Below are 19,582 nucleotides of genomic sequence, written 5' to 3' on the forward strand. Positions count from 1 at the left end.
AACTCTGCCGCAGAAATACTGTCATGGTGTATTCCTGTCAAAACAAATGCACACAAACAAAACATTTACAGTTGTTTAGTAACAATACTTAGACTTATTGTTGTGTATTGTACAGATTTACAGACAAGTTTACTTTAAAGCTCTGAGTTAAATCAAGCAATAAGCCATTAGAGGCTATGCATTACAATTGTGTTCTTCTTCCTCCTAAAACATGGTAAAATCAATAATTAATATAGATAATAATAATACTTATTACTTTTGACCAATAGGTGGTGCTGTGACAAAATGTATGTGCTGTGGTCAGTGTGGTGTGACAAGGGCACACACAAAGTTTGGTGGCAGCTTCAGATTCAGTTCGGTATAATGCCATCAAATTGGTTAATGCGTCAAATACAGTAGTCAACATTTGAAGTGGATTAAAACCTATCATCAAAGTTGTCCTAAAACCAAAACAATACCAGTTCTTGTCTTGGGACAACTTTGATGAACATTTCAATTGCTAACAAGGATTGTTCAATACTGAAGCCACATTTCTGAACTGTTCACACATTCAGCGATACAGAAGTCTATGCGGAGCAAACTGTGAATCATTTTTCATTGCTTTCAGACAAAATGCATGCAATGACCACATTTTTGTAAATCCACAAACACTGTTGTCATACATACTCCACAACTGGCAAAACACTATACATTTTCAGCATATTTTTCAAATGCTAACACACTGCTTTCAAAACTGATAAAAGCACATTCAAATCAGAACAATGACAAACTCTGTCCATTTCTGCAGGAATTATATTGAAATATAACATCTTAGCAGAATATTTATTATGGAATAATAATTATTCCAAACACAACTAAATGCAATCTCAGCTGAAAGGCAAGCCAGAAGTCCTATTTTTAGTCTTTTCTTCTTCTTCTTCTTCTTTCTTTCTTTCTTTTTGCTTATCTTTTGATAAATGGATGGCTTCGGAATGATTTTGTTTGGAAGCATGGATCAGGGAAGACACATTGGTGGGGAAAAAAAGAGTGGCAGAGAGAGGGAGGACTAGAAACCTTACAGTGCTGAACATCCATCCATCTATTCCATACATTTTCCCAGCTCTTGTCCTATGAAGGGTCATGAGGCTGGAGCCTTTCCTGGGTCACAGGCAGGACAACTCCCTGGACAGATGGCCAGTCCATCACACACGTTCATATTCACACTCACTACAGTCTCCAGTTTACCTGTCCTGTACATCTTTGGATTGTGGGAGAAACCCAGAGGAAACCAATGTCAACACGGAGAGAATATACAAACTCCACACAGAGAGACTCCAGGACTCCAATATTGCACATAGCACATATACATAGCACCTCATTATACACCTCATTATATAGACTGATGTTTTTTTGTAATTATTGCTTCAGATTTTTATCACTAATCTCCACCTGTAGCTGGTGTGTGGTGAGCGCACTGGCGCCGTTGTCCTGTGGCTGCCGTCGCATCATCCAAGTGGATGCTTCACACTGGTGGTGGTTGAGGAGAGACCCCCCATATGATTGTAAAGCGCTTTGGGTGTACAGCAAAGTGCCTCACACTAACTCCTCACATGTGCTTCACTGAACACCAACCAATCACTGCTTTAGAACAGGCCTTTAAATACACATCTACACAACTACACATGGTTGATGTATTTCTTTTCTTTTGTACTGTGTAATACTGTATTCACAACCACAAATGCTTACAGTAAAAAAAAGTTTATTTTCAATCTTGCTTTCGTGTTTACCGTGAATGTTTCAACATCTCTCTGCCCATTACTTTCAATCTTGAAAAGAAATGTACATAGGAGCTCATGAAAGAAGAGCTTTTGGTTTTGAATAACTGTGTGTTTATATGATATAAAACAGAAAAGTACAATATTATGGTAAAGGTGTTTGCAACGTAAGACAAATGTTTGCTTTTGAGATGTGTTTGTGATATTGTGAATGCAGTGCTTCATTTTGCAAGTGATGTGAGGCATTTTGCATTTTGTGTGTGCAATTTTGTGTAAAGTTTTGTAAAAAAAAAAAAAAAAGAGGCAAAGTTTTAAAAATGTAAGCACTTGAAAAAAAACCCTGTAAATTATATATAGAAAGTGAGCAAAAAACGTTCCCCATCACTGAAGCAGTTCGTGAATTAACATCACTGCTTGAGCTCTGTGTTCTCGCAAAAATTCAGTGTGGAATTCAGTCAATTACAGTTTTTTACAATCGCTATGACAATTTTTTCAATACTTTTAATTACAGCTGATTCCCATCTAGGAAACACACTTAGGTGTTGAGGTTCTTTCAGTTGCATGACCATATATACAGCAAAAGAAGACCTCTTTGTGCCGATCTTGTGTGGAAAAGTGCACTCCTGCTTAAATGTGATAGTTTGAGCCCGGTCTCATGAAAGTGCGTATAAATAGTATGCCAAATACAGTTTTTTACAATCGCTATGACAGTTTTTTCAATACTTTTAACAATTTTCCTAAACTCTTAACACAGTTAGCACAACATCCGTCTGTGTAGGCTATACAATTAACACATTTATTGTTGCTTTGACACAAAATGCATACAGTTAACACAAATTTAAAATGCTTGAACTTTTTTTACACACAAGCTCAACCAAGACCAAAACAATGTAATTTTACTGGCAAATTTTCAAATGCTTTCATACTGTATGTCAGAACAGATAACATCATGTTCTAAAACTAAATTATAGGCTAAAGTCAAAGTGAGCAGCTGTTCATATTGTGAATTGGAACACAAATATGTCCCTTGTATTTTATTCCATTGCTAATGAGAAACAGGTGATTGAAGCTATGCAAATATATAAATTACAGCTGATTCCCATCTAGGAAACACACTCAGGTGTTGAGGTTCTTTCAGTTGCATGACCATATATACAGTAAAAGAAGACCTCTTTGGGCCGATCTTGTGTGTAAAAGTGCACTCCTGCTTAAATGTGATATTTTGAGGCCGGTCTCATGAAAGTGCGTATAAATAGTATGCCAAATAAAAATTAAAACTTTCGGAAAATTGATACGGAAAAATGGACTTTGGTGTATATATGATACAAACGTGTTTGGCGTGCATATAAAACGCAGTTTTCACGTGCATATAATACGCATCTTCCCCACAACCCTAATACTACCCTTTAATACCATGAGTTTTCATTTTTATTTGGCGTACTATTTATACGCACTTTCATGAGATCGGGTTGGATATTTTAGAAGATCTGCACCAAAGACTGGTGCCAGAGAAAGGGGACAGGTGGGAGACAACTTGCCAATATATGTGATCACATGGAACAATGTGGCATTCCACCATACCCAGTGCAGTCAGAGCCTGGTCTGACACCCATTCGAGAATGATGTCTCCTTTCCTTGCCCCTTACTCCCCTTTCCTCAACCCCATTGAGAAGTTTTTCTGAGCCTGGAGATGGAAGGTTTTTGACCATCGTCCACAGGGTCAAATGTCCCTCCAGGATGCAATGGATGCTGAATGCCAAGACATCACAGCTGAACAATACCAGGAAGGATAAGGCATAGCAAAAGAGAAGATCGCTTGAGAAGATATCAGGTGTGATATGGATGAGAACATGTGGCCAAATGCAGAAGGCCGGGCAGATTAGATTACATTTATTTATAATTCTTCTGTGCTTTTTTCTGTTTGTATATTTTGTACTTTCACATAATAAATGACAGAATATTGCATATCTTTTCTTTTCACGCATTCTTGTTTTCTTTCTTGTTTTTCTAATGTCCTGTTGCAAATAAAGCCTTTACTGCAGCAATTCTGTCTCAGTCTCTTTTTCTCCCATAAACCGTTCATTCTATAAAGCTACTCTGAGATGGGTCATTCAAATTTTGTATTGAATTTCTGCAGCAATAAGACAAAATACATGCATTTACTAAACCCAAAAAGAAAAACAAACTGTAGGTTAAAACACAATCTATGATCGATGCAATATACTGTATTACTGTAAGGTCAGACCTGACACCTAAAATAATACAGTTTCTGTAATTCCATTTGATGTTAATGTTTTTATGATATTGTGCTATGATCAACTAAATGTTCCTGTTTGAAGAGAACATGTGTTAGTGTTTTGGAATAATAATTTGATTTTGAGACATGTTTGCAGTGTTAGATGTAGTGTATTGTGTTAGTATATTATTGTAATTTGAAAATTAGTGTTAGAGTTCAGTTCGCAGTGTGTGATTTTGAACATGAAATTAACTGTTTTGTCAATTGTGTGTTGTAGGTGTGTTGGTGTGTTAAGAGTTTAGGAAAATTGTTAGAAGTATTGGAAAAAATGTCATAGCGATTGTAAAAAATTGTAACGTTCTTCATCGCCGGTGACTAATCTGAACTCTGTTTGGCTAAAAATGTGTATATTTGGTTATAATGCTCAACACTTCAACATTCATTCATTCATTCATCTCACTTTAATCGCAGCAGTCATAATAAAATTTGTTTAATTGTACAGGGGCTTATTTTGCCCCATTATTTTGAATTTGGGGAGCATTGTTTTGGCTTTTTTGCTCTGAGTCCTCAATGTCTGACCCTGTAGGCTATAAATTAAGGCTGGATATTTTTACTTCACAATAAAATATGTAAAATGATACATTCTTTACGATACAATATGACAATACAAATTGAGAAACTCCATCAATGCTTGTTTTAAGATCAAAACTGCACAACAGAGACAGATGAGACACTAACTATCTCTAACTCTAACTAACTGATCTCTCTGCTGAAATCTAAATACATCTGTCTGGAAATATACTGTAGGTCACATTCCTTATGTAGATATAAAAATCATAACGGTTATATTTATCCCCTTGTATTTCTGTTTACATTGTATCCATATTGTACAAAGTGCTTTATGAATGAAGCTGACTTTCTGACTTGGCTTATATGCATATTCAGTGTGTGTGTGTGTGTGTGTATATGTGTGTGTCTGTGTGTGTGTGTACACACACCACTGATCTACAATAGAGAACTGGATTGCTCATGACGTCATGAAAGTGAAGCTGCCGCGCCGTCATATTGGTATTCCCCACTATTCCAATACATTCCATTGAACTGATAGGAAATTGTACAAATTTAATGAGAAAACATCACCTAACAAGTCAGGGTTTTTAAATCTGAAGTATCCCTGTACATTCTTACAATGCAAACACCCTTGGCATGTAAACGGTTATTTTTTTAATGTTGGGAATTTCCCCTGCTTATTAAAAAGTTATGTTCATTACAGTAGCAAACATCAGATGAACATAATAAACATTAGACAGACACAACCTCAACATATATATGTGACCCTGGACCACAAAACCAGTCTTAAGTCGCTGGGGTATATTTGTAGCAATAGCCAAAAATACATTGTATGGGTCAAAAATGATAGATTTTTCTTTTATGCCAAAAATCATTAGGACATTAAGTAAAGATCATGTTCCATGAAGATATTTTGTAAATTTCCTACTGTAAATGTATCAAAACTTAATTTTTGATTAGTAATATGCATTGCTAAGAATTTCATTTGGACAACTTTAAAGGCAATTTTCTCAATATTTTGATTTTTTTGCACCCTCATATTCCAGATTTTCAAATATTATCCTATCCTAACAAACCATACATCAATGGAAAGCTTATTTATTCAGCTTTCAGATGATGTATAAATCTCAATTTTGAAAAATTGACACTTATGACTGGTTTTGTGGTCCAGGGTCACAAATAAAAAAAATCACAAAGTGCTCATTCTGAAATCTGAAGATTTATGCTTTGCATAACAGTTACACATATACCCTCATTCGTCTTGTAGTTATTCATTGTTTATGTAATTTTGTAATAATGTTTTTATTCGTACAGTAGGCTTACTGCAAATGTTTCAATGATTTCGTTGAAAGCAATCGTTTTGAAGTCATTATATATAGATCAGTGGTACACACACACACACACACCGAATATGCATCTGTGCTGTATGCATATTCAGTATATATATATACACATACATATACAGGTGCATCTCAATAAATTAGAATGTCGTGGAAAAGTTAATTTATTTCAGTAATTCAACTCAAATTGTGAAACTCATGAATTAATTAAATTCAATGCACACAGACTGAAGTAGTTTAAGTCTTTGGTTCTTTTAATTGTGATGATTTAGGCTCACATTTAACAAAAACCCACCAATTCACTATCTCAACAAATTAGAATACTTCATAAGATCAATAAAAAAAACATTTTTAGTGAATTGTTGGCCTTCTGGAAAGTATGTTCATTTACTGTATATGTACTCAATACTTGGTAGGGGCTCCTTTTGCTTTAATTACTGCCTCAATTCGGCATGACATGGAGGTGATCAGTTTGTGGCACTGCTGAGGTGGTATGGAAGCCCAGGTTTCTTTGACAGTGGCCTTCAGCTCATCTGCATTGTTGGCTCTGGTGTCTCTCATCTTCCTCTTGACAATATGGGGTTCAGGTCTGGTGAGTTTGCTGACCAATCAAGCACAGTAACACTATGGTCATTAAACCAGCTTTTGGTACCTTTGGCAGTGTGGGCAGGTGCCAAGTCCTGCTGGAAAATGAAATCAGCATCTCCATAAAGCTTGTCAGCAGAAGGAAGCATGAAGTGCTCTAAAACTTCCTGGTAGATGGCTGCATTGACTGTGGACTTCAGAAAACACAATGGACCAACACCAGCAGATGACATGGCAGCCCAAATCATCACTGACTGTGGAAACTTCACACTGGACTTCAAGCAACATGGATTCTGTGCCTCTCCACTCTTCCTCCAGACTCTCGGACCTTGATTTCTAAATTAAATGCAAAATTTACTTTCATCTGAAAAGAGAACTTTGGACCACTGAGCAACAGTCCAGTTCTTTTTCTCCACAGCCCAGGTAAGATGCTTCTGACATTGTCTCTGGTTCAGAAGTGGCTTGGTAGCCCTTTTCCTGAAGACGTCTGAGCGTGGTGACTCTTGATGCACTGACTCCAGCTTCAGTCCACTCCTTGTGAAGCTCTCCCAAGTGTTTGAATCAGCTTTGCTTGACTGTATTCTCAAGCTTACGGTCATCCCTGTTGCTTGTGCACCTTTTCCTACCCAAATTCTTCCTTCCAGTCAACTTTGCATTTAATATGCTTTGATACAGCACTCTGTAAACAGCCACACCTTTCAGTAATGACCTTCTGTGATTTACCCTCTTTGTGGAGGGTGTCAATGTTCATCTTCTGGATCATTGCCAAGTCAGCAGTCTTCCCCATTATTGTGGTTTCAAAGAACAAGAGATACCCAGAATTTATACTGTATGGATGGTCATTTATTGAAACTCAAATGTAAATATTCTAATATTTTGAGATATTGATTTTTGACTTTCATGAGCTGTAAGCTCTAATCATCAAAATTAAAACAAAAAAAACCTTTGAAATGTTTTACTTTACATGTAATTAATGTAAAATATATGAAAGTTTCACTTTTTGAAATAACTTCACACAGATCTGGAGAGATTCTGTATGAAAAAAATGGTCTCTGATCTCTTATCAGGTGTTTACCAAACTCGAGAAAACAGAGCTGTTACCCTGGGAAAAGGACGTTGCAATAATTGGTGCCAATAATTGTGGCCAACATGAACTAGAGAAAGCATTTCACAATGAGATTTTCTCCCCACTTTCAATTGTTTTACTTCAAGGATAGGTTGGAATTTTGTGAATTTTTTGAATGAAAGATAAAAAGGATAAACAATGCATATTTATTTTCACAGCCACCTTTGCTCATATTTACCAAGGGTGCCAATATTATTGGCCACTGTATACAGTATATATATATATATATATATATACACACACACACATTCATACACGTGTATATATATATATATATATAATATCAATAATATATATATATATATATATATATATTAGTGCTGTTAATCGCGTTAATCACAGTCACGGGCTGTGATTAATCATGATTAATCGCAAATTTAAAATACTAGGATTTACCTGTAAATGTGTTGAAAAAGAAATGCATGAAACTAGTTTAAGGAAACAGAACCTTTCACACTTCCGCCAGGTATGAGACAAAATCCTTATTATTCTTTTATCATTATTCTTTTGTTTTTATTCAGCCATTATCAGCCTTTATACTGGCAATAAAACGTTTACCAAGCCACATCGCTTCAATCCCAGTATACATTTACCCAACTATTATCAAAAGTATTCCAAATTACCACATCAAAGCCGGTTCACAGTTGCATCCATCATAAGGACATTCAGACTGGAAAACATATGTCTTCAACTTTCCACTCCAGACTGTATCTACAGTATTTACAGTACTGTACCATATCACATGTATTGTATTGCAAGTTCGCTAGTGCTCCTTTTGTAACAAAAAATGGTAGTTTTGTGGAACATACAGTACAGTATAGTACATAGAAGTGTATCATTGAGATGTTACAGTACTGTGTACAGTATACAGTACTGTAAAAAAGAACCAAACCAATAACAATTTGTGGTTGCATGTTTCTACAGAATGACTAGAAGACCTTCTGGGGGTGGTCGGCAACGCCTGTTCACCCAACAGCAGGAATTTGCCATTGTGGAAATGGTCAGAGCAAACAATGCAATCCGTCTCCACCAGCTACGGGAACAAATACTTGCAGATAGGCAAGTATTCATCAACATCAATCGAGTAGGCATTACCACGATCAGACGTGTCTAATTCACATTGAAGCAATTGTACAAGGTCCCATTTGAGAGGAACTGTATCAGGGTCAAAGGACTTCGACAAGAATATGTACAGGTAAGTGTTGCAGTCCTTTACATTTACAATACAGTATTTATGTAATCCAGTACAGTAATAGCTGAATATGTACCATTGTATCAGTACCACATAGATGCATGCAGAGAGTGACACAGGTACCTGTGTGTGGGGGGGGTTCTGTATGTGTAGTACTGTAGTTGTGTGTTTTGAGTAATGCCAGCCATCCATGCTATGTATTTTTTTGTTGCAGAAAATCTTGGACATGGATTGAGCTGCATAGCCTCATGAATTGATTTACATTGATGAGGCTGGTTTCAACCTCAGCAAAAATAGACGACGGGGTCGTAATATAATTGGCCAAAGGGCAATTGTGCACATCACGGGGCAGTGTGGGGGATACATCACAATGTGTGCCGCCATAAGCCTTGGAGGGCTACTACACCATCATGCCAAACTAGGTCCCTACAATACGCAACACATACTAACATTTCTCGATGCACTTCATGATGCAGCTGTACAGGACAGATCAGAGCAGCCCAGGTTTGTTGTTGTCTGGGATAATGTTAGTTTCCACCGGGCTGCTGTGGTCCGGGACTGGTTCACCAACCATGATCAATTTGAAGTTGTATACTTGCCCCCTTACTCGCCGTTTCTAAACCCTATCGAATCATTTTTTTCCGCTTGGAAATGGCGCGTATATGGTCACCAACAACATGCCCGCATGCCTCTTCTACAGGCAATGGAAGAGGCATGCGGAGACATTGAGGTAATGTCAATCCATGGATGGATTCAGCACACAAGGCGTTATTTTCCCCGTTGCTTAGTAAGAGAAAATATCGCTTGTGACGTTGATGAGATCCTGTGGCCAGACCCAAACAGACGACAAGATCGGTAAAAGGCCTGTTTTTCTGTATTTACAGTAGTGTATTTTGTTTTATTTTTGCGTTACTGCATTTACTATACTGTAAAGTATAGTACTGTGATGTGCAGTATTGAGTTTATGTCATTTGTAACCTTTCAGTACTTTCATTTTTGGTTGTTGCTGAACTGATGAACTGAATAAAAACAGTGAAAATTAAAGACTGCAGTGTTTTATATAAAGTACACTAGTGTGTTGCTGCTAATCTGAAAGTGCATTCATATGATGCAAGTGTGTATCGTTTTGTCATCAGAGTGACATTTTGACAAAGGATTGTTAGGTTTTGATAGCAGAGTTTCAATTCGACATAGATGTGACTGGTTTATTTCCCAGTGTTGTGTCTTGTGTGCAACGTTTTGACACAATGAGCCGAAGTTTTGCAAAAAGTGTTCAAGCAATAGGCAAAAACTGTAGTATCAAAATTCACATTTTGCTGTAAAGCAACTCTAACAAGTCAATAGTGTCATTCTACAGCTCAAGTCAGTTGAGTATTAATTCAGTTCAGTTGCATAACTGTGTAAAATTCATCAGTCATACATTCTATAAATACAGTGCATATGCATGTACAGTAGTGTTTTACATTTTTCACATCTGTGTGTAGTTTGGTGTGTACGTGGCTAATTATTTTATCTTTGTGTGTAGAGTTACTATGCAAAAATAAAATTTTTAGAACAGTTAAAACAGTTTTCAAAGAAGTGTTTGCTTTTGCAAGATGTGTGTGATGTTTTGTATGTTGTGTGTGTGTTTTGTGTGTAGAGTTTTGAGAAATGGAGCCATAGTTTCAAAAACTGTGTAAGCATTTTGAAAAAACTGTAATAAATGACATATGTGTGGTTACTGTATGTGTAAGCACACTGGCAACCCATGCTACTTATTTTTTATAGAGTGTGTTATAATGATTAAATGAACACAGGGCTTTGCTGTCAAAATCTTAAAGTTTATAAATGATCTTACTTCTGATTGGTTGAGTTGTATTCAAAGCCATTGTAAAAGGCTGTATAAATGCACACATTCGGTCACATACTGTCTCGTGGAATATGCACGAAGGCGAAGATAAAAACTTTAATAAATCCACATATAGGTAATTTCCAAGCAAAGGAAGGTTGGTGACACACATAACATTAACGAGACCCAACAAACTCAAACTGAACAGTAACTGAAACTTAAATACACAGACCAAATGAGGATAATTAACAAGACACACCTGATCAGAATCACGAAATCAAATTAATAACCATGACAACTAGCACAAGAGAAAACAGTGCAAACAAAGTCCAAACTTATGCTGGGTACACACCACAAGATAATCGGGCTGATTTTGGGCCGATTTCTCCCCTTCCGACAATCCTAGGTAATGTCCCGATTATCTTGGTGGTTCTAAAGATCCACCTTATCAGATTTTCCTGTGGTGTGAGGTGTGTTTCAGTTTTTCTTGATTGCTAAGACACTATAATCAGGCTTTTGAACTAAAATTTCAAAACCATAACGCCATTTTTAAAAAAGCACACCCATTTCCCTAAACTATAAACACCATTCCTCTGCTTTGACACACGAGTCAGATTTGGTGAACTGTTACTGCAAAACTCTAGCATTCAATATTGTTCACTCAAGTCTGCAAAGTTTGAGCTCAATTAGCGCACAATTACCAAAGTGGAAACACTAGGAGTCAAAATGTATCACACACCTATCAGAACCTTCGATGGAGATAAAAGGGCTAAAGTCAGTTTACAGTTTTTCTCAGTGGCTTTGGTGCATTTCTCAGATCAGAAATGAAATTCTCAAAACTACTTGTTCAACCTCCACATCATCTATCACTTGTGCACATCATATGACATAATTTTGAGCAAGTTGTGATTGCTTTGGTAATGCAACTGATTACGTACATTTGTCTGCGGTTTTCTACATTATCAGTTAATATTGTCATGTTGCTGAAAATGTATTATATAGTTCTCTGTGCTACAGTCTTACCCCTCAAAACATCTAGTCATTAGTTCATCGTATAAGTCATTACTCACTTATTAATACAGTTTTTTTGGATTGCTTACACACTAAAATTAAAAATAGTACACTATTAGCAAAACCTTACACTCAAGAAGCAAAACATCAGCCCATATTTGCACAACTATAAGCACATTGTCAACCTCACACTTGTTGCAAAACTCTACACACAGTGATTTGCAAAACACTAAACACACTTAACATACATTACACACGAAAATCTATCATGAAGTCACTTCCTTGCAATACCAAAGCACTGACTGTCAAATTACTGCATCGTCCAACCAATTGGTTCAACACAGTCATCAGGTGTGCAAACACTTGTTTGCTTAATTGTAGACACACCAATCAGGTGTATAAGCACTATAAAAAGCAGCAGGTGAGTTCACCGGTCTTCAAGCATAATGGAAAGAGTCAGAGAAAGAGTAAGACGAGGAGGAGGAGGAGGAGGAGGAGGAGGAGGAGGAGGAGGAGGAGGAGGAGGAGGAGGAGGAGGAGGAGGAGGAGGAGGAGGAGGAGGAGGAGGAGGAGGAGGAGGAGGAGGAGGAGGAGGAGGAATCATCAACAGAGGAAGAGATGGAGGCCATGCTGGAGGTAGAGGAAGAGGAAGACAAGGACAAGAAGGTGCACAAAGAGGACCGAATCTGACAAATGAGATCCACGCAACACTGGTTGACCACGTTGTCAACCTGACGCTGAGGGAGGCTGGACTGCGAGTACAGCCAAATCTAAGCCGATACACAGTGGCAAGTGTGATAAGAACATTTACACTGGAAAATAGGTATTGTAAAAATATCATCATATCAAAAACATCTGCACGGTTTCAGTAACTGCTTACAGTACTGTATTCTATGCACTATCAGCACTTCTGTTACCTTTTCCTGTGAAATTACTGTACTATTATATACTGTTTTTTTTCTACATAGGATTGAGGGTCAGGAACGACAAGGGGGAAGGCCTCCTATGTTCACAGAACAGCAAGAGAGGGAGATCGTAAACATGGTTTTGGCCAACAATGCTATAACACTCAATCAGCTCCAAGCTAACATTGTCAATAACCATGCCAGTTTCAACAATATCCATCAGGTCTCAACATCAACACTGGCACGCATCCTAAAAAAAAAAACATATTCAAATGAAGCAAATTTATCGAGTGCCTTTCGAGCGCAATTCCGAAAGGGTGAAACGACTGCGTCATGATTATGCAGAGGTATGTATTCACTTCAGCAGTGTGATCTTGCATACTGTCTCATAATCTTTTACTGTACTGTAATATGTATACTAGATCTACACTGAACTACACAATTTTGCCTGACACTGTTCTTCAGGGAGTTTTACGAATGGATGGAGAGGAGATCCAGCATGAGTTCATTTACGTGGATGAGGCTGGGTTCAACCTGACGAGAACACGAAGGAGGGGAAGAAACATCATTGGCCACAGGGCTATAGTCAATGTCCCAGGGCAACGTGGGGGTAATATAACACTCTGTGCAGCCATTACACAGAATGGGGTCCTCCCCCGCCATGCCCATATGGGCCCTTACAACACAGCACTCATACTTACATTCTTGGACCAACTGCACAACATAACAGCAGCAAATCAAATCAATCATATGCAATACATTGTTGTCTGGGACAATGTGTCTTTCCACCGCTCTGCTCTGGTTCAGAACTGGTTTCAGCAACATCCACATTTCACCGTCCTATATCTTCCACCATACTCTCCATTCCTCAACCCTATAGAAGAGTTTTTCTCGGCATGGCGGTGGAAGGTATATGATCTCCGTCTCCAGGCTGAGGTACCCCTCATCCAAGCCATGGAGGAGGCCTGTGACCAGATGGAGGTAGCAGCAATGCAAGGATGGATTCGTCATTCAAGACGTTTCTTTCCAAGGTGTCTTGCTAATGACAACATTGCCTGCGATGTTGATGAAATTCTCTGGCCAGATCCAGCTAGGCGAAGAGACAATGTCTATTTTTTTTTATTTTTATTTTTACAGTAAACTTACAGTACAATACGTAAAGTGACATTTTGTTACAGTATTATGAATCTCCATGTCAACATTTTGGGCGTGTTGAGAAATAAATGAGTTTCTTCAGTCTGCAACATTGGTCTTGTGTAGTGTTTGGTGGATTTACATTATATTTGTACTTTGTTGATGGTAGCCTACTCTAATCATAGGGAAGTAGAAGTGCTAAAAGTGTTTTAGGTTTATCACAGCAGAGTGTAACTCGTGCAAACAGAGTATAGTAATGTGAAACGTGTGTTTCATATGGTAACAAAGTGTGGTTTTTAAACAGAAGTGTATAGTTTTTACAAGAGTGTTTAATTATGCAAAGGATCTGTAGTGTTTTGCTAATTGGGTGTGTGGTTGTGCTAATTGTGTGTAGTGTTTTGAAAACACGGGCCCTGTTTTGAAAATCGTGCTTAAGCAATCCAAAAAAACTGTAAACACTTATTACCGGTTTTTGTAGTATTGTTTTGAATTTGTCTCATCAGTGTGTAAGACTGTGTTGTAGTGTGTGTGTGTGTGTGTGTGTGTGTGTGTGTGTGTGTTCTCTTTCATAGGTTCACTCAACGCTGCGTAAGCTAAGCCGCTTTGGGAACGCCCTCTGGGTGTGCCGATTGTCTGAAGCCCTTATAGAATCATGCCAATTCATTGGCTGATGGCGCGGATGCCGTCTTCGACGTTCTTACGTCGCCATCCTTATACTAGCGAACGCGCCATCTGCTCCTCAGATTTCTCTGCCTTCACGAAGCGGCCATATTAGCCCTTCTGTTGCGATTTTTCTGGGCCGATTTTGATCGTTTTTCTTGGGATTTTCTTCGTCTGCACTTCGGCAATTGCAGTAGTGGAACTCTGTTCTCCTTGCGGTGAAGTGCAATGGAGTATCTTCGCTGTCAGCCGCCGTGTTCTCGCTTCATCGCGAACGACGAACCGCACGGTAAGTGTGTTAAATGTATGGGTTTTTCGCACGTGCGCGAGGCAGTTTACGGCACCTCGAAATGCAAATTCTGCGAAAACTTCCATCTCAAAACTCTCTGCACTAGGCTTGCGGTTTTTGAGAGGGAGTCATCCGTTTTTCCCCATCGCGCTCCGGAGGCCGCTGAGGCCCTCCGCGAATCCACGACCTGGGGCTCGGATGTGGAGCTCGAGGCGATGGATAGTGAGCAGACGGTCTTCGCCTTTTCTCGCCCTCTCTCGCCTGAGCACGTGCTCGTGAATTCTCCGGTTGAGTTCGCGCATGAGTATTTATGTCCTAGCCTGGAGGCACGCGACGCCGTTTCCTTCGGCCTAGATGACATGGTATTCACAGCAGCATCCGACTCTGAGGATTTCGGACCGATTTTAGTCGATGCTCTCCCGCCTAGCAGCCAGGAAGAGCGGCCTTCTGCAGCCTACTCAGAGCTCGTGGATATGCTTTTGCGCGCCACTGAAAAGCTCTCCATTGATTGGCCCGATGAGCCCCGCAAATCTCAGTCGTCTAAGCTTGACGAGCGATTCCTTAGTGGCCCAAATTCTAGGCCTGAACGGAGGAAGCTACCTTTTTTCAGCGATTTGCATCACGAGATCTCCAGATCCTGGAAACAGCCTTTTTCCTCCCGCCTTCATGGAAGTCCCGCCCCCTCCTTCCAACCAAACCATGTAGGACCACTTCCGCCCTTATCGGGAAGTCCTACATTGCAGCTGGTCAGGCAGGCATGGCCCTCCACACTATGGCCATCCTCCAAGCCAACCAGGCGGATGTCCTCAAAGAAATGGATGAGGGTGGCGGGCTGACTCCAGAGGCAGTCAAAGAACTCCGTAAAGCCACGGAACTGGCCCTGAGAGCAACTAAACACACTGCTCGTGCTGTAGGACGCTCTATGGCGGGTTCGGTAGCTGCAGAGTGCCACCTATGGCTTAATCTCACTGAGATTCGTGAGAAAGAGAGAGTTTTTCTCCTTGACGCCCCCATCTCTCAAACTGGACTATTTGGGGAGGCGGTCAGCTCTGTGGTGGAGAAGTTTCGATCTGCCAAGTCTCAGTCAGCTGCCCTCAGGCAGTTTATGCCTAGGAGAGCGAGGGACCACTCTAACACCCCCTCCTCCTCCTTGTCTAGAGAGCGTTCCTTGCCCAGAAAGGAGACCGCCAGTAGGAGCAGCGCCCCGGTTCATCCCCCTCCGACCACGGTCTGGGGAGCCCGCGGCCGACCATTGCCCCACCGGCGACCACGCAGGAGGATTGATCTGAAGCGGCCTGACAGGCCTGCCGCTTCAGCTCCATCGAGTCGCTCCTGACTCTCGGGTCGGGATGAGGAGAGTTTTTCCAGAATCCTCACGAGGCAGGGCCAGACCGTTCAAACGTTTCTGCCCACCTCTAACACACTCTCCTCACGCAGATCTGTCACATCCGCCCAGCAGGTTTCGGTGTGCAGCAAACGGCCATCTTCAGTCTCTTTCAGTGTGGCAGTCGGGAGATGCATCAAGCTTTCTCCCCCTACTACCTGGTCCTTCGTCACCCGTGGCTCGCATGATAAGAGACCCCTTCAACTCTTCCGGTTGAAGGGGTACGCTGGCGCGTTTGGCTGCCGCTCCTTTCTCCCGTTTTTGTTTGTTTTATTATTTACTACTACTGCGGATGCTTTTGTGTGATAAACGGTTTTGGAGCTTAGAAGACCGTTGTGTCGTCTTCCTATACGGAGATGTGGAACTACAATTCACGTGTTGGATTATTGCTACTATTTTTGAGTATTTGTCACTGGAACCAACTTTCCTGTTGCCCTGCTTTGGATTTACACTTCTGCGAGGCTGCTGTTAGTGTGGATTCCTCCTGCATGGCCTTAAGGTACACTGTTTGTCAGCTGTTCAAACTAAAGCGGAGCTATTATTTGACAAATGACATTTACACAATCTGCGGAGATGCTGGAATTCTTCGCGTAAACGCTACATCCATCGCCTTCAAGGCGCAGTTTTGCTCATCTGTCATCTGATGTTGTGTCCTGTCCCACATTTGTTCGTAAACCTCAAAGGCTGCTGTACAGACCAGCTGGGATTAACTATAGCAACTTGTCTGTGCCTATACATAAAGAGATCTCTCGGGCATTTTCTGAGTCCCCGCGCCTGTTGAAATCGGCGTTTTTTAATGCTCGTTCTGTTAACAACAAAGCTGTGACTTTATCTGACATTATTGTGGAAAGAAAACTGGACATTCTATGTCTGGTTGAAACATGGCACAAGCAGTCGGATGGTCTGCTTTTTAACGAACTTACTCCTGCTGGCTACGGGTTATTTGATCTCCCGCGATCCTCTGGTAGAGGTGGGGGTATCATTGTGTTGTATAATCAACAATACAGTTTAAGTCCCGTAGCTTCTCCTTTGTTTAATTCATTTGAATGCCTCGTTTTGACTACTTCTGAGTCTTCTCCTACTGCTATAGCTACAGTCTACCGGCCTCCTAAGGCAAACAAAGACTTTTTACCTGAATTTGCTGAGCTGTTGTCCTATTTGTGCCTCAAATTTGAGAGAACTCTTATTCAGGGGGATTTTAACATCCACATGGACAAAAAAGATTCTGCATTAACAAAAGACTTTTTGTCTCTACTGGAGTGCTTTGACTTGAATCAGTTTGTTGACTGTTTTACACATAACAAAGGACATATTTTAGACCTGGTGATTTCAAGTGGTTCTCTTGTGTCTCAGTTGTCTACTGTTGATTTGGGATTGTCTGATCATCTGGCAATCTTTTTTGATCTGTATTTACCTGGTGTTAATATTTCCTCGTCTCGTATTATGACATATCGGAAATGGAGATCAATTGAGCTTTCTGATTTTTCTGTTTTTATTGATTCCTCATTAAGTAGTTTTTCTTTGTCTGATCCATTAGAGACAAAGGTTTCCATGTTAAATTCTGTTCTCCTGTCTGGCCTTGATACTTTTGCTCCTCAAAAGTCACGTTCTGTTTCTTTTGTGCGTCCTGCTCCTTGGTATAATGATGACTTGCGTATGATGAAAACATCTTGTCGTAAAATGGAGCGGAAGTGGCGTCTTTCTGGTTTGACTGTTAATTATGAAGCTTGGAAAGATTGTTTACAAGAGTATAAGCTTAGAATGGTTTCTGTTAGATCGGATTATTTTTCTAAGATGATTGATGACAACCAGAGAAACCCGAGACAACTGTTTAACTGTATTAACAGATTGCTGAAGTGTAATAGTTCTTTACATGTTACTGCTTCAACTCATCTTTGTAATAAGTTTCTTGACTCTTTTGCTACCAAGATTGATAATGTACGCAAGGGTATTTGTGCCTCTATTTTATTGTCGCCCTCTTCGGTTTCTTATTCCGGTACTGTTTTTTCATATTTTTGTACACTTGATTCATATTCTCTTCAAAAGGAGGTTTCTCAAATGAAGCCAGTCACTTCTTTGCTTGACCCCATACCTACTAGTCTGTTTCAGTCATGTTTTGCTTCCTTGTGTCCTGTTGTTTTGAGCATTATAAATGACTCTTTGTGTACTGGGGTTGTCCCGCCAAGTTTTAAAATTGCTGCAGTTACCCCAGTACCAAAGAAGACAAATATTGACTGTGTAAACCTTTTACATTTTCGTCCAATATCTAATCTTCCTTTTCTTGCTAAAATTCTGGAGCGAGTGGTTGCTTCTCAGTTAATTTCTCATTTGACTGAAAACAATCTTTTGAACCTTTACAATCTGGCTTCCAAATTTTATAGTACTGAAACAGCACTGGTCAAGGTTACTAATGATTTGTTAATTGCTGCAGATTCTGGTTATCTTTCGATCTTGATCCTGCTTGATCTCAGTGCCGCTTTTGACACTGTAGATCATTCGGTTTTAATTACTCGTTTAGAAACTGTCTTTGGGGTCTCTGGTATTGCACTTAATTGGTTTAAGTCCTACCTCTCTGATCGTAAGCAATTTGTTGCCATGGGTGGATTTAGGTCTAAAATTGGTGTTGTGCAATCTGGAGTTCCTCAGGGATCAATTTTGGGCCCCTTGCTTTTTAACATCTATATTTTTACACTTGGTCAGCTTTTGAGATCTCTTGGTCTAAAATTTCACCTTTATGCAGATGATACTCAGATTTATATGCACACTAAACCTAACGATTTTGTGTCTGTTGATTTTCTTTCCACTTGTATTTCTAGGATAAAAGAATGGATGTCACAAAATTTTCTTTGTCTTAACAGTGAAAAAACTGAGGTTATGCTCATTGGTTCACCTCACCAATTACGTAAAGCTGGGTCGATTACTTTGTCCGTTGATGGTTCAATTATGGAGTTTAAAACAAAACTAAAGAATTTGGGGTTATTTTCGACTCCAATTTAACTTTTGAACCTCATGTTCAAAGCACTGTTAAAACATCTTTTTTTCATCTTAGAAATATTGCCAGACTACGTCCAATGCTGTCTTTTCCTGTTGCTGAGAGGTTGATTAACACTTTTGTGTTTACTCGGATCGATTATTGTAATGCCTTGTTGGCTGGGGCGTCAAAAGCTACCCTAAACAAATTGCAGGTCGTGCAAAACTCGGCTGCTAGAATCCTTACTAGAACTAGGATGAGAGATCATATTACACCAGTCTTGGAGTCTTTGCATTGGCTTCCTGTTAGTTTTAGGGTTGATTTTAAAATTCTGATGCTTACTTACAAGGCTTTACATGGGTTGGCACCTCAATATTTGTCTGAGCTTTTAATTCCTTATATTCCAACACGTGACCTTCGTTCTTCTGAAACTGGTCTTCTAACCGTTCCTTTAACCCGTTTAAGATTGATGGGCGATAGGGCTTTTTCATCATTAGCTCCAAAACTGTGGAATTTTTTACCGATTGAGATAAGGCAAGCTAAAAATCTTAGCACTTTTAAATCTCGTCTTAAAACTCATTTTTTTAGGGTAGCTTT

General features: G+C 39.6%; 1 protein-coding gene across 2 annotated transcripts in view; it reads right to left on the minus strand.

Moving 5' to 3' along the window:
- gabrd (gamma-aminobutyric acid type A receptor subunit delta) overlaps positions 1-19,582 on the minus strand; it is a 68,556-nt gene that overhangs the window by 6,553 nt on the left and 42,421 nt on the right. For both annotated transcript variants that reach the window (XM_058784034.1, XM_058784033.1), the window contains exon 4: positions 1-34. This exon is cut by the window's left edge and continues 187 nt beyond it. In XM_058784034.1, the coding sequence (XP_058640017.1) occupies positions 1-34 (34 nt within the window). The remainder of the gene's footprint in view (positions 35-19,582) is intronic.

Source organism: Onychostoma macrolepis, chromosome 08, assembly GCF_012432095.1.
Source record: "Onychostoma macrolepis isolate SWU-2019 chromosome 08, ASM1243209v1, whole genome shotgun sequence".
NCBI classification, from domain to species: Eukaryota; Metazoa; Chordata; class Actinopteri; order Cypriniformes; family Cyprinidae; genus Onychostoma; species Onychostoma macrolepis.